Source organism: Dermacentor variabilis, chromosome 11, assembly GCF_050947875.1.
Source record: "Dermacentor variabilis isolate Ectoservices chromosome 11, ASM5094787v1, whole genome shotgun sequence".
NCBI classification, from domain to species: domain Eukaryota; kingdom Metazoa; phylum Arthropoda; class Arachnida; order Ixodida; family Ixodidae; genus Dermacentor; species Dermacentor variabilis.
In genome coordinates this window covers 11,595,612-11,609,898 of record NC_134578.1, presented here as the reverse complement: position 1 = coordinate 11,609,898, position 14,287 = coordinate 11,595,612, and the positions used below count along the sequence as shown (strand labels likewise).

The following is a 14,287-nucleotide window of genomic DNA, read 5'->3' as shown; positions in this document are numbered from 1 at the left end:
GTGTCTCTGTTTTCGCGATTCACCTGACTGTTTAACATCAGTATTCGAATGAATACTGCGCACTTGTTCTTAGAATTGTCTTTCTGTACGTGGGTTCATGATAAGAATCGATCGTCAATTTCTGTTTTCGCTCATTTGCAAGGACACTTTGCCTGCGAGTACTGACAGCAGGCAAACCGATGAGTTGATATTTAAAGACTATCAAGAATGCGCAAACATTTCAGCTTTGTGTTGTATGATGACATAAGTCCTAAGTTGTTTGTTGTTACTAGACTCTACGACGTCTTGAACAATTCCTGTGTTTCACAGATTATTCAATAATTGTGACAGAGTGCAGTAGACGGTGTGTGAGAAATCACAATGCGTATATTTTCCGTATTTCCAAATTTTTAAACCTCTTGCCCATTCGCGACCCATTAGACCTACAGTCCATAGCCCTTACTACTTTGTATATCTATGACATAATTTACATGGCAAAAGATTCCAAATGCTGTGGGCCTACCTTCTAACCGGACTCGTGAAAACGTTTCTGTTAACTATGACAGTCCGTTTATAGGTTAACTTTTATTTTCTGTTTCTTTACTGACAATGCAATCCGTTTGCGGGGCAATCACATAGCGCCCCTATCACAACCCTGGTACATGTGGTTTTAACTTAACGGACGACGGGATTCTTTTCTTACATATTTGGCGTAGTTCTGAGACCAGATTCGGGAGAGTCGATCGGAATACCCAAAAGTATGGTATCACATTGAAATAGAAAATACTTATCAGCCTTCCCGGTGCGATTTTAGGATGCGGCACAGCATAGCACCAGCGCAACAATAACGGCCACTCTTTGCTTCTTAAAAAAACATCCAACTTCTATTACAGTACACAGCATTGTGGAAGTGCACGTGATATTTCGAGACTGTCAACTATGCATAGTGCTTCGACACCCGTATGCTAATAACGGTAAGTTAAGAAGGTGTCAAATAACACCTTTCAATATCTATTCTAGAGTGGCTTTTGTTCGTAGCAAAAGATCTGCAAATATACTTGCCAGTGAATGTCCATCTTAATTATTCCTCTCGGGAAGAGGAACCCAAGAAGTGACAGCCGCATTTTGTTCCATTTCACTTGTTCCATGTGCGAGCTTACTGAATCATTCAACTTCGAATGCCTATATAACAAAGCACAATCCAGAAAAAAAGACAGTTACGAAGTCTTTGGAGTTCCCTGCTTTAACAATATCATGCTAGGAACGTTGGCTCGAAATTTTCGAACAAGTGATTTGTTTCGCAGCTAACAGCACGAGATAAAACTCATTGAAAGCATTCAAAATTGCGTTTCTTCTTTTGTATTGTCTAATTATTCTCGTTACGCCAGTGCAACATCTATTAAACTTACGCTTAGCATACCTGAACACTCATCCTTTCGTAAATGTGCATGATTGTATCTTTTTCATAAGATCTATATATTCAACCCCAGTCCAAACGAACAGCTTATAAGACGTCCACCGTACATATCATCCCGTTGTGATCACAAACTTCAAGCTGTTGTACCGTGATGTCGAACAAAGTTGTGCCTGGATTACTTTATTCAAAGAACAAGTCTGGCTTGGAGCTGCCCGCTTGCTTTCATTGCCAGTATTCTGGACAAGGCAAGTTTCAAAACAGCCGTAAACAACGCATTCTGTTAAAACTTTATTGGTACACATGTCTGTTTTTCATCAATACCACTCCTTTCTATTATGCCTTCGTGCGTAGAAAATATTTTAATAAATAAGTAAACAAAATGCAGAACGCAGAAATAAAGACGTTTTAAAAAATAAATAACCATCTAAGACCGAATTCACAAAGTTTTCTCTCGTAAGTACTATTAGCGATTGCCCAGCCACTTTCCCTAATGATGCGTCCAACATCAGGATTGCCTGAAATATTCTTTGACGAAGAATTTTTGTGCAAGAGTTTTCCGTCATTACGGCGCTCTGTTCCCTTAACCACAATTTCGCCATGCATGCAGTATAGTATAGCAACAGCCCATCGTGTGCATTTCAATGCTTCGTTACAATTGAAATGGCAGGTTTCATGAGACGATCCAAATAACGCGCAAAGAAGGCACGCTGACATTTATCGTAGTTTGCATGAGAACACATGAGGGAGATTGGACACGTAAATTACAATGAACAAAAAATTCACTGGGGCGGAACACGTATCGAACTTCTAGAGAGACGTCTTTTTTCACAAAGCAATGATTGACGGGAGGAACCGTAACCAGCTAATCAGAGACGTTATTGAAGCAGAGCTGAGAGCTCGGCTTGCTGAGCTTTGTGCGTCAAAATCATCCATCATGGCATCAGAGAAGGAACTTAACTTTAGGAGATGTAATGCGAATGTGGTGAGCTTGCGCGGGCGAATCAATATATCAGTTGAAAGTTGAAATTGAATCAATTGAATCAGTTGAATGCTAGAGCTATGTGCGTCTTCCTCTTTTTCCTTTGCGTATTCTCATTGTTAAATTATTGGTTATGGCTATTGCCACTTTTACACTGATACACTTTCTGCTAAGTTTGCTATGTTTTTACACGGGGTCAGGCACTGTGTCCAATAAGCTGTTCTTGAGGAAGCTTTTAAACAGAGCTCCCGCCCTAAGGTAGGATGCGGTAGGAATATGTTATGTTAAATTATTTTCACACAGGCTATGGATGTACCTATTGGCGTAGCTTCGACAGAATACATCAACAAGCCGAAGGTTGCGAGTTCATCTACGATGAACTGTGCGGCACTACCCCAAAGTACGACCTTTACGATCCGGCATGCACTCCAGTGACGTTTTCCATACTTTCGTGGGAGCATGTAACCCCATCGCCACCACCAACTGCGACACCGACTGATACGCCACCAAAAGGACGTCCTGGTCAGCAAAACCCATGGGATATATTGAACCCATGGAAGCAATGGAAGCCATGGAAACAATGGATTCAAGGCAATCAAAGTAACGAATGGAACCCATGGAATCAATGGAACCAAACCAACCAAGACAACCAAAGCAACCAATGGAAGCCAGGGCAGCTATGGAGCCCATTAACGGACGTGGTGGAAGGAGTTACTGGGCCTCTTGAGTCAGTGCTGAATCTATTAAAAGGCAAGTAATATTGCCAATGCAGTAATTGACTACGACTAGAGAACAATACATATGTAAATCAATATATTATCGAACCGGAAGGCAAACAGAGCCTACCACTCCTCCCGCCATACGGCACGAATACGTAGGACCTGGCAATGTGGATGTCCATTATATTGTATGATTCCTTACTAATAAACGTCGACTTTTAGGCTAGACGTTTCCATTCTCATTTCATTCATAGTAAGCATCAACATAACATAAGGGCGAGGAGAATCTCTAATAAACTATATTCTCTTCGTCCTCCTCGTCCTCCTGTCATATGCTGATATTTATTACTTCACCGTTTCCTCTTTTTTCATTTATTTATTTTATTTTATTTTTCAAACACGTACGGACATTGCGTAAAAAGCAATCTGCCCGCAATTACGAAAGTGCCACCTGTGCAACGAATGCAATGTAATGCCGTTCGCGGAACTCAGGGCTGAGTGTAAGTCACAGTATGGGCGTGACGAAACCAAGTGGGGGCGTATGACCGTCCTAATGGTCTCAAAAAACTTGCAGTGACTCCAAACAAGCGGTGAAACATTCCTCCGGCTCCTGCGACCCCCTGCATGCCCTAGGCTAACATGTCCCCCCTCCCCTCTTTCCGCTTGATTCCACTACCTGCATCTTTCCATCTTATATTTCTCACAGCCCTGCCTGCTACAAGTGGCTGAAGATACGTTTCTTTGTGTTGATATGCGCCAACATTTTCTTTATTTTGCCCTTACAGAGAAGAATGTATAAATTGAACTCTGTGTGCTCGCAATCGTAATTTAGATGAAGTGCAGACCCAGGCCGAAACGTTTAACTTAAATGTTTGTTTTTGCTTTCTTGCTTGCGTCTGCGCTTTCGTTTTTTCTCATTAATAAACACCGGATTAAACGAACGGTTTTCTTCATATATATGTAGTGTAACTGACTGTGACCTGTTCCAGAGTAGCGTTAGTTGCATTTGGCTCCTCGAAGACGCAGGGCGTGTGTCGAGTGAGCTCCTTTACAACATCTGATGAACACGGTTAAAATCACAGATCCGGGACCTCAAAGAGGTGCGCCGTAATGCTAACGTGTTTCTCTTGCAGTCACCACTAAATGCCCACTAAAGTTATTTATTTTAATGTGAAAACATTATATGCTGCTTTCCACGAAAATCCTCGGGATCTGCGTGACCCAAAGATAACACAAGAAATTGACGACGGCGCAAAGAGTAAAATCATGCCAAAAAATTGCCGTAGTTGAACGCGGTTAAAGCGAGTTTGTCGAGCGATAGCTCGGTTTTCTTGCAGCAGCAACTACCACATCTGCAATTCCACCACAAGAAAACACAGCGGCGCTGCTCGGCGCCGTCGGCACTCTGGGCGCGAACGTGCAGTGAACCTGGATGCAGCCAGCGCTACTTGCGTTGGCGGAAAGAAAGACTGACCTTCAGCCACTGTTAGTTTTCACTCCACGACGCATTAGGCAGGCTAAGTCCTAGTTTGACCTTGGCTGAGCTTGAACGTCCGAATTTCGGAACCAGTCGCTTTATGGGTTTTTACTTGGAGTAGAAGAACTATCGTTCTAAAAATGCTCGCATTGCCCTCGAATTTCTAAAGAAGGTTCCTCTAAACAAAGTAAATTTATTGTTCTAAAAAATTTGGTAGATTTCAGTCTGAGTGGGAGTCGAACCCGGGCCTCCGGATTGCGAGGCGTATGCGCCTCCCCGAATTCACGGCTCGTCCACGGGTTCTAGCTGACTCAAAGTGTACCTAGTACCTGCGTTCATGAGCAGGTTCATGCGTTTAGTGAACGCCTTCATGACGTTTCCAGGTCTACAAATGTTATAACACTTTCGCATTCTCACACATGCCGAATTTTTCATTTTTTATTCTCTCCCAGCGTCACTGAAAAGGGACACATCGGGAAGAGGGAAACAATTTGATAGACAAACATATTTATGATAAACAATACAGGTCGGCGTAGCTGTGGCAGTCACAAAGCACACAAAACGACATTACAGCGACAATGGCAATGCATATCCTAATGACACAGAGATCCATAGTTCCACAGGATGTGAAGTTGTAGACTACGACGACGAAACGTATAAGGGTAGTTTATATTCACTTCGTTGCATCAAAACAGTGCACAGGTTCGTTGTCATCAAGCCCAGTGACGTTTAGCATTGCTTCAGCCGGTCAAGCTCTGTTGGTCCACGGGACTTTCTGCGCGCCTTCACAAATAACTTCCTAAAGAAGTTCTTTTTTCTTCTTTTCTGCTTGCCAAGCTTCTCTGGTGACTCGTTGACCTCCTGCAAGGGCCACACAAGAAAGGGGTCGCTTTACAGAGAGCAGGCCACTCGAAGAACAAATGCTCGAAGTAAAGGACACACACAAAGCGCTGGACACGAGCCTGGTCTTGCCATTCCGCACACGTACTTCTGCACAGCCTTGAAGGCCTTCTGGAAGACCTTCTGGAAGATTGTTCAATTCCTACGCCAGTCTGTCATTTCTATAGATGCTACTAAAAGTTTAGAGGACACCGGAGTTGACATTTTTTCTGCTCTACTTGACTGGCGTTTTTGCTTTCCGTCTGCATAATTGCGCGCCGTAGCTTCTCACAGAATTCATGGCATGTATAGTTATCTACGCAAACAGCAAGTGAAGTCCACTGCGAATTGACGCTGTAGTTAAAGATGTGCGAATAGTGCTTTTTTGTGACCAAGTCAAATAGTAGTAGAATACATCGTGACAGACGTGAACCTAATGGAAGGGAATATGTAATGACTTTCGAGTAGTTTTCCAATAATGAATGAAGCTTTTTATTTTCACCTCTTAGTATATTTACAACGTTAGTAAACTTCTGCTATTACAGTGCGCATTAGGATACGTCGTTTATAAAAGGCCAAATTTACCATTAAGCCCAAATAAGCAGCTTGTTCACATAAACAAGACTTTTCGGAGAGTTCGTATGATCGTGCTTTAAGCGGCAAAATCTGGTGGCAAGTATAGAACTTTGATTGCGCACAAGTGACGATGCGAAATGTTTGAAAACCGTTATAATATTTCAACTAGTCAACTGTACATACGAATAGTTGCAATTGAATTCGAAGACCGAATTTTAGGCCCTCATGCCGAACACCTTTTGTGAAGTTCGGTCTGCGCGGATCCCCGGACTCTCTGTATTCTTTCCAAATGAGTCTGCTGGTTGTCTCGCGCCGCCGTCACTCAACGGCTCTGTTTTAAATGTCCTTCCAAAGTTTCTTTTCTTTTTCTTGCAAGCGTTTGATGTAAACGACTTCAATTTCTAAAATGCACTGAATCACCATCCCTTACTTTATTGATGATTTCAAACTCTAACAATTTCCGTGATACAAGAGCGAATGCCTTTCCCGACAATGCGAGATGAGATTGTAAAGCTTTCTCTGCAGCTTTCTCTGCAGCTTTCTGAGTCTCTATTACTATCTTCATACACCTATTTTTCTTTAGCTAACTTGTCTTCTTTATGTAATGAATCAGAAACGATTGCTCATTTTCCTATTTCCAACCACCACATCTCCTCGCCATATATAAGGTTTCTTACCCTTTCAAAGAGAAAGTTTGGCTTAAATTTATCAACATCAAGCCCGTTGTCATTTTGTACGTCTCAGTCGGGTGCCAGCCACCACGCCATAACGGTAGATCTGCATAACTTAATTGAAGTGTCAAGAAGTTAATTAGCCTGAAGGTGCCACTGAAGTATACTAAATGGTTATAATAAAGTATATCTTGTGCTTATGTCACTCAATGTCCCTTCTGACTGCTAGTTTTACTGGACTGTTAGCTTTAATTTGTTTATTGCTGTTCGTACTTTTCATTATCCCCCCTGTGGCCAATCTTCCTTGTGAGTACGAGGTATGTATTGAGGCCCCGACCACAGATTTGCGGCAAATATGCGATCGTTTAGCAAGGGGTTCGTTTAGGACTCATTCGAGAGCATCGTATACTGACCTACCTGCTACCTGAATCGACGCAGCTGCATGGATAGGTTTCGCAATTGAATCAATCACTCGCTGGACGGGTAGTGAAGCCGGAATAATGTGTACATTCTTGACTGTCCACAACGAATTACTCATGTGTCGTCGGAAAGACTGCATTCAGTGGCAGTGCATTTCTATTTCGCCACGTGTATGTATGTATGTATGTATGTATGTTTGCATGTATGTATGTATGTATGTATGTATGTATGTACGTACGTACGTACGTACGTACGTACGTACGTACGTATGTATGTATGTATGTATGTATGTATGTATGTATGTATGTATGTATGTATGTATGTATGTATGTATGTATGTATGTATGTATGTATGTATGTGCGTGCGTGCGTGCGTGCGTGCGTGCCCGTGTGTGCTTGTGAATAACCATGACCTAGCACAAATTTATTTGTCATCGCAAGTGCCTCTTGGGCGATGCAGACGATTCCTTGACTAATCACTGCAGTAGGTGACGTATTACGCTCGTTCCGGAATATATGCAGGCTTCTGTTCTGTTCGTTTCACGCTATGTATATCTCGTCAATGCCTCTGAGACAGCGTCAAGCTTTTCAGTTCCATCGTTTGAAGCGTGAAGCTTTCTGCTAGCCCTTTTAAGCTAATCCACGGCGATGAAGACACAGGTTTCCCCCACGGTAGAGAGTTCTCGCCCTATTCCCAGTTAGGAGAAGTGCAAGATAAGCCGACGCCCTACGGTGTGTTCTTCGTACACACACCCAGCTACGCACATTAAAAATATCGCGACGCCACATCCCAAGCGCGCCTCCCGACTCTGGCTCGCGCTTGCTTGACGGAGCAGAGCGGCCAAAAAGGAACAGCTGCTGGCCGCGTTCCTTGTTCGCGCAAACTCTCACCTGCGTTCTAACTGCCTCAGTAAGGTCAAGTCAAAACGCGCTCGCTTGCCCGCAAGGAGTTCATAACTCAAAGGACAGCTCATCGGCGTTCAATTACACATCAATGCTTTCGCGTTCACAACTCATAAGAAGGACTTAGGTGTCCTCGGATCATTAAATGTAACGCGACTCTCGACTGGGATTGGTATAAGCGGTGCCTACAGTACTCGCCTTGCTGCACAAGTCACTGCTTCAGCTGGACTGATGAACATTATGTCAAGAAAACATAAATATTGGAATAAAGGAGCACGCCAAGGAACTCTAGGTGGTCATCATTAATGTGGAGTCCCACGGTACAGCGTACGTCATGATTTTCGAACTTAATATAGCAGAATTCATTTTTTGCTTCTTTATTTCGAATACAGGAATACATATTCTTTCCATCTTGCCTACATTCGCTTGCTAGAAGATTAAACAATAATTATCTGCTCTGTTCTTGCAAAAAAAAAATTCAGTGTTCATTCGATGATTTTTCTTGCTCACATTTTCTGTCAATTGCACATTCTTTTACAAAATTAACACAATTTCAGAATAGCGTCTACCAAGTTGAAAGCCAGCTACGAAATATCGCCTGCATGTCCAATGAAGGACATGAGCACATCTTCAACGCCTGTTTAAGCCGATCGCTTCTCGCCCCGTCACTTACCTCCTCCACTCTGTTGAAGCTCGTCTCCTTGGCTGCAGAAATGCCTTGACGACTTCTTAGATTTGTGGTTGCCTACAAAGCAAGAATACGAGTTTTAGGTGCATTAGGTGAGGTTATTAGGTGAGCATTATTTGACCATGCCTTGAAAGCTTACTTCATTTGTAGTGTATCATTAGGTTTTGTTGGTGTTTTTGTGATGTACCAGTTTTAGGGTTGTTTTCATGCCGTCATGTATCTCCAGCGTTCGATATCGCCGTGCACGTGGTTTTGTGTGGGCATAAGCACGACCGATACCGGAATAAAAAATTTCATCCTTGATAGTTGGCGTTGGTGTCCATCTGTCATTTCTTCCTGTGTCCGTGTTTTGCTGCACTATGCCCAATAAGATTCCACGACGACCAACCAACAAGCCCATGTTACCACCCTCAAGGGCGTGATTCCGCGAAGAAAGTCGCGCCATTTATTTACCGTTTTTAACACGTTGGTGTATGAAGAGATGAAATCCGTTTCGTAGTGCTCCGAGCGGACTGACATTCCGTTGTTCATGGCCTGTATCGACTGTGGTGAAATCTATCCAAATTGTTCAAGTCCTTTGACATTCAAGAAAGAACGAGGTACGCGGGAGAATACTGACCTGAAGTGTACAATTATAACTGCGCGAACAATGTCTCAGCAGTCAATCTTTCCACGTGAACACGAGGTCGCGTTGAGGCTCTGGCGAGGACAAGTGCCCTTACCAAAACATAGGCTCCCAAGAGTCCTCAGTTGACCACTGTTGGTCACTTTAGTTTATATGACCTATCGCTAAAACGCCGCGTGTTCACCTTGTTCCTTTCAGCTTAGTGACACTTCCTAACAATTAATCGCGATTAGGCTGAAGTAAGTTACCCCAGCACACGTCTTCTGGCGCCCATCAAGCAATTCGTCGTTGACTTCCACTAGGACAACCCTCTCTTCGATCTCCTGAAAATGAAAAAAAAAACACGCAGTCTTGAAAATTCGCATCGGAGGTATCTGGAAAGGGATGCTGATGACAAAGCCATCGCTTCCATGCTAAGAATGCGAACACGAGATAAAACAAAAAGCTCATTGTGGAGAGCCACGAGTAGAAATGGGGCCCTGCGGTGGGGCCGAAGCGGGGCTCACGTGGATCTCCTCTTCCGGGCCACTCGTGCACCCTTTGAATCCGGTCAGCGAGAGGTTGACCAGTACCACGAGGACCGCGAGTGCGCAACAGCCGGCAGCCACTGGCACCCCAGCAGCCACGAATGCTCCTGTCCCAATTGTCAAAACCGTGGCGCCGCCGAGCTGCGCGTTCCTGCAACGCTTGGACTCCAGACATGACTTCATCGTCATTCGAGTGGCAAAGTCCTTGAACCACTGGTCGATCTCCTGCAAAGTGCACCGAACCGTATTCACTTGAGAGATCCCTCACCAGACGCCGTTACAAATTTTGCTGAGAGGCTGGAAGTTGTAGCGTGATGTCCACGGAGCGTCGCACTGCAAGTATTCTTCCAATAGGTTCGTTATAAAAGGCGACAGAATATATTAAAATGTCATGTTGCCATGCTGCCGGGAGGCGAGCTTCACTGACAACTTATGGGCCCTCTCCTTCTGACACGACTACATTAACGCATAATTTTCTGTGGCAATAAAAGAAAAGCTACAGAGGCAAAGGGCGCACAAATAATAGTGCTTCCGAAAGTAGTGCCAGATTTTCATCAGCCTTCTCTTAAGCTTGGCAGGAAAAACCGTAAAAACCATATTTACAACAGCAATGAGTGGCAAATTTCCCTTATTTTCTGGGTTTTTTTTCTCCCAATGACTCTGCGCAAATGCAAAAGCACTGCACGTGGAAGTTAAGCTGATTTCTTACTATCTGGTCCAAAAATCCGATAACGTCGTCTAACGTTGCCGCATTACTTGCTGCAATAACACACGTGCATAAGCTCCACTCCCGTGGTTTTCGCTTAAAGTTGTGTCGTTACTTCCCTGCCTTCTCCCATACTGGAGCCGAGGAACCACGGCACGTTTAGTCGCGAGCCCCCCACCACCTTTTTTCTTCCTTCTTCTTGCTTATACGGCGCGTTTTAAATTGTGGCTTTGCTCTTTCTGCAGTGGACGATTTACCTAGGTCCCATGCTGCAATCGGTGACGTTGCAGGCAGTGCGTTTTACGCAAGACACAAGCCCGCGAATACGCGCAAAATTGCCGCGCGACTTGCCGCTCGAGGCACTTTGCGTATATTCGCGAGATTCTTTCACGCTAGGAAAAAAAACACTTTCACGTAGCACTTATAGGGCAACAGAAAGATGTATCAGCGGTTTCTCATGTCGCTCTGCAATTTTCTAAGTAACACCGTTTCACCTAACTATAATATTTGAGAAGTTGACTAATCCATTAAGATAAATTATGTAATTAGACGGAATGCAAAAAGCTACTCGGAGTATCTCCAAGCGGCGGCAAACATTACCTTGCTTCTGTCCAGCTGCGTGGTATTTGCATATTTTAATATGTTGGTGGACGATAGCTGGGAGATCCTGTTATAGAGTAACAAACGCTTTAGTCCACTGCTTGACTAATGAGACCTAAGGTCCCAAAACAACACTATGACTATGAATAGTGCTGTATTGGAGGACTCCCGGGAGCTCTTCAACCCAAAGGTCGGTAGACACGCCTTTTGTTTCGGCCTTTCGGAGTGTAGCCGCCGCAGCAGGGAAACGAACGCACAACTTAGTAGCTGAGCAACATAGCCGCTCAGCAACAACAACGCGTTCGGCAGTGTATCGATAAGCACATTTGCTTAATAAGTTTGAACTATAGTATAAATAAACAAAGCGTACTTGCTTTCAGTGTGTGTATAAACATATTTCCATAATGGACCATTGTGATACGAATACTTTCTGTGGGACTATGTAACTAGCTTCGCGCAACATTTAAGTGGATGACAATTCATTTACCTTTAAAAATACTTTTGGATTCGCTTTCTTACGCGTCGGTCACACCACGGACAGATTTTAACCCCGAAAAATTCTCTATGTGATCAAACAAGTGGTTGTAAAAGACTTTCCCCCCTTTAACTTACATTCGTATTTCATGGGATCAGACGGCACCATTCACCTTTCCAGATTTTCTTCACGGAGATGAACAGCAAAGACACCGGTGGTGGTGAACACGAGCCATACAACAAATTGTGATGAGCCACTGTAATGTGCACTCATTCGCTCGCACACTCCTTGCGCAACAAAATCGCGCCTAACAGTGCGTCTTTATATATCGTGGGATTATATTCTTCAAGCAGAACACCAAGAAAAAAATCCTTGACTTACGCAGCGCGAAATAATATAACCCTGCGCTGTTTCTGTGTTTTCTTTTCCTCCGTCTGTGTTATTTCGCGCGCTCTAAGTCAAGGACGCATGACCAGCTCGCTCAGCAAGCCACCCTTCTGAAAAAAAAGCACGTCTCTTTCTCCTTATTGTTCCCCTTATTTACCTTTTTTATGACAGTGATGCCCCGCATATTTCCAAAGATGTCCTGTAATCAGTGTTAACGTCGTTGGCAGCCGAGTTCAAGGCTTCACAGCGGTAAAAAGAAATAACAGAAGCACGGCACTTTTCATGGCTGAAATTGCCGCAGTGGGACTTGGGAAGCACATTGCCTTGCACTTTCTTACACTTTACGACGTGGATGAGGAACTCAGTCGGCAGCCGCGGTCATCTGCCTGATGTCCCTGCAGTTGCGTCAGCAGAGCCAATTGATTTACGGTTGCAGCGTGGACGTACCTTTGTGAGCCGCTCCAAATACGGCTGGGAGAACACATCACCGCCCATCTTGGCAGTGTTCTGGAACAAGTCCAAGGCACGCTCACGTTCACGCGCGTGGCAGCTCCTGAGCCTATCCGCGCTCATCTTGCCTCCCTTGCACAGCTGCAGTTTATGCAAAAAAAGGTTCCTTTGGTTTAGAACCACCTATAACTGCCAGTGTCAACTCACTTGTTTCATGTTGGTCCTGTAAAGCTTCAGCGCTTTGAACACTGCCGCCAGGTTGTTCGCTTTAGCTGTCGCCTGAAAAGGAAGCAGTTTATGAGGAATAGCTTGCTACAAGGCATCGTGGCTGACCTGTAGCACGGACATTGGCTCGGGAAGTTCACCTCCATTGAACACTTCGATATAGGCCTGTAAAACCGGAAAGCGCTAATGAGCAAGGACCTGCAGAGAAGTAAGGTTACCTACCTTCATATAAATGTGAAATTCCTGGCAAGTGATGTCCTGACCGTTTATACTCTTGGCAATCAGATTATCCGGATCTAGAAGTGAGGAAACTAAGTCCTGCAGTTGTTGCTTGAACTCCTCATCGATATCCGCAAGACGCCCATCAAACGATACACCAGTCGCCGCCTGTAGAAAAGGACCCGATAATTTAATTACATGATACGCGAACAATTTGCCAACTCAGTGCTATGCTGACGCAGCTTCCTTATTGAAGCGTACACGAGGAGTTTCACACAAGGCCAAGTGGGGACTGCAAACCTTTCTGCCAGGATGGGGTAACAGGAAGCAGTCGATGTCCGTGAAACTGGAGTGGATGTAGCGCCGCAGCTGCTGCAGCTGCTCGGGCTGATTCTCTGAAATCTCCAGACGTCGCTCCAGGATCTTACGCCCACCGTCAGCACCATATTCTGCATCCCTTAGGTGATACCAATCCCGCACCAAAAATAGCAGCTTTTGGAAGGGCTTGCCAGCCCTTTGCTGCATAAGCGGAGAAAGAATGGAGAAATGAGGAAAATATAGACGTTGCTGACTTTCTTTCCATTGAAGGTAAGTGTAGAGCTAGAGAAAGGAACTGGTGTCATGAACACAGACAGTCAACTCTTACTTTGTAAGGTGTAGTGCACTTGAACACTAACGTATCTCATCACTGTGCTCCAGTTCCCGGCGATTCATGTGCCTCCTATCGTTTTTCTTTCTATTAGTGAATCAATAACAACAACCCAAAACCTTGTCGATAAGCATCACCTGCCTTCAAACTCGTAGACTGCATGCAAGGAGCTTGAAATATTGCAATCACCTCTTAATTGGACGTCAATTTTCTTGGCAGTGCTACTCCTCTGCCAAAGCACTGGATAAATCTTTAAAAATTAGAACTTTGCGCATGTTGGCTTTTCATTCGTGTATATAGTGTACAGCAATGCAAGGATAATGGGACAAGTCGGGCTCTATCCTTTCACTGTGCTTCCTTTTCTGTTCGCTAGTATACAATGGGGCAGAACCTGTTAAGACTACTTCAAATAATGTCTACGTATGGTAGCGAAGCAAGGAATATTAATTATTAATAATACTATATAAAAATAAAAATAAAACACAACTTTGTTTAATTGCATGCTTCAAAGTACAAGAACGGGCCGGCCAAAATCACAGTGGTTGTGTTGCTGTGCACAGTGATTCATGTGCCTTGTAGTATTTTCCTTTGTTTTATTGAATCCACATCAACGAACATGACCACTGTCCTGACGAAGACAGGCACCCTTGTCGAAAGCATGGCTCTAGCATGTAAGAGATTCCTTGTTCAATTACCGTTAATCACTCTGACTCTCC

The 14,287-nt window shown here is 44.1% G+C and overlaps 1 protein-coding gene across 3 annotated transcripts in view; it reads right to left on the bottom strand.

Moving 5' to 3' along the window:
* Window positions 1–4,993: 4,993 nt before the first annotated feature.
* LOC142564531 (atlastin-1-like) overlaps window positions 4,994–14,287 on the bottom strand; it is a 31,817-nt gene continuing 22,523 nt past the window's right edge. For all 3 annotated transcript variants that reach the window (XM_075675549.1, XM_075675550.1, XM_075675551.1), the window contains 9 exons: window positions 13,223–13,441; window positions 12,926–13,090; window positions 12,812–12,868; window positions 12,686–12,757; window positions 12,476–12,619; window positions 9,840–10,085; window positions 9,582–9,656; window positions 8,694–8,765; window positions 4,994–5,432 (listed from right to left, as the gene is read on the bottom strand). In XM_075675549.1, the coding sequence (XP_075531664.1) occupies window positions 5,301–5,432; window positions 8,694–8,765; window positions 9,582–9,656; window positions 9,840–10,085; window positions 12,476–12,619; window positions 12,686–12,757; window positions 12,812–12,868; window positions 12,926–13,090; window positions 13,223–13,441 (1,182 nt within the window). In that variant the 3' untranslated portion in view covers window positions 4,994–5,300. The remainder of the gene's footprint in view (window positions 5,433–8,693; window positions 8,766–9,581; window positions 9,657–9,839; window positions 10,086–12,475; window positions 12,620–12,685; window positions 12,758–12,811; window positions 12,869–12,925; window positions 13,091–13,222; window positions 13,442–14,287) is intronic.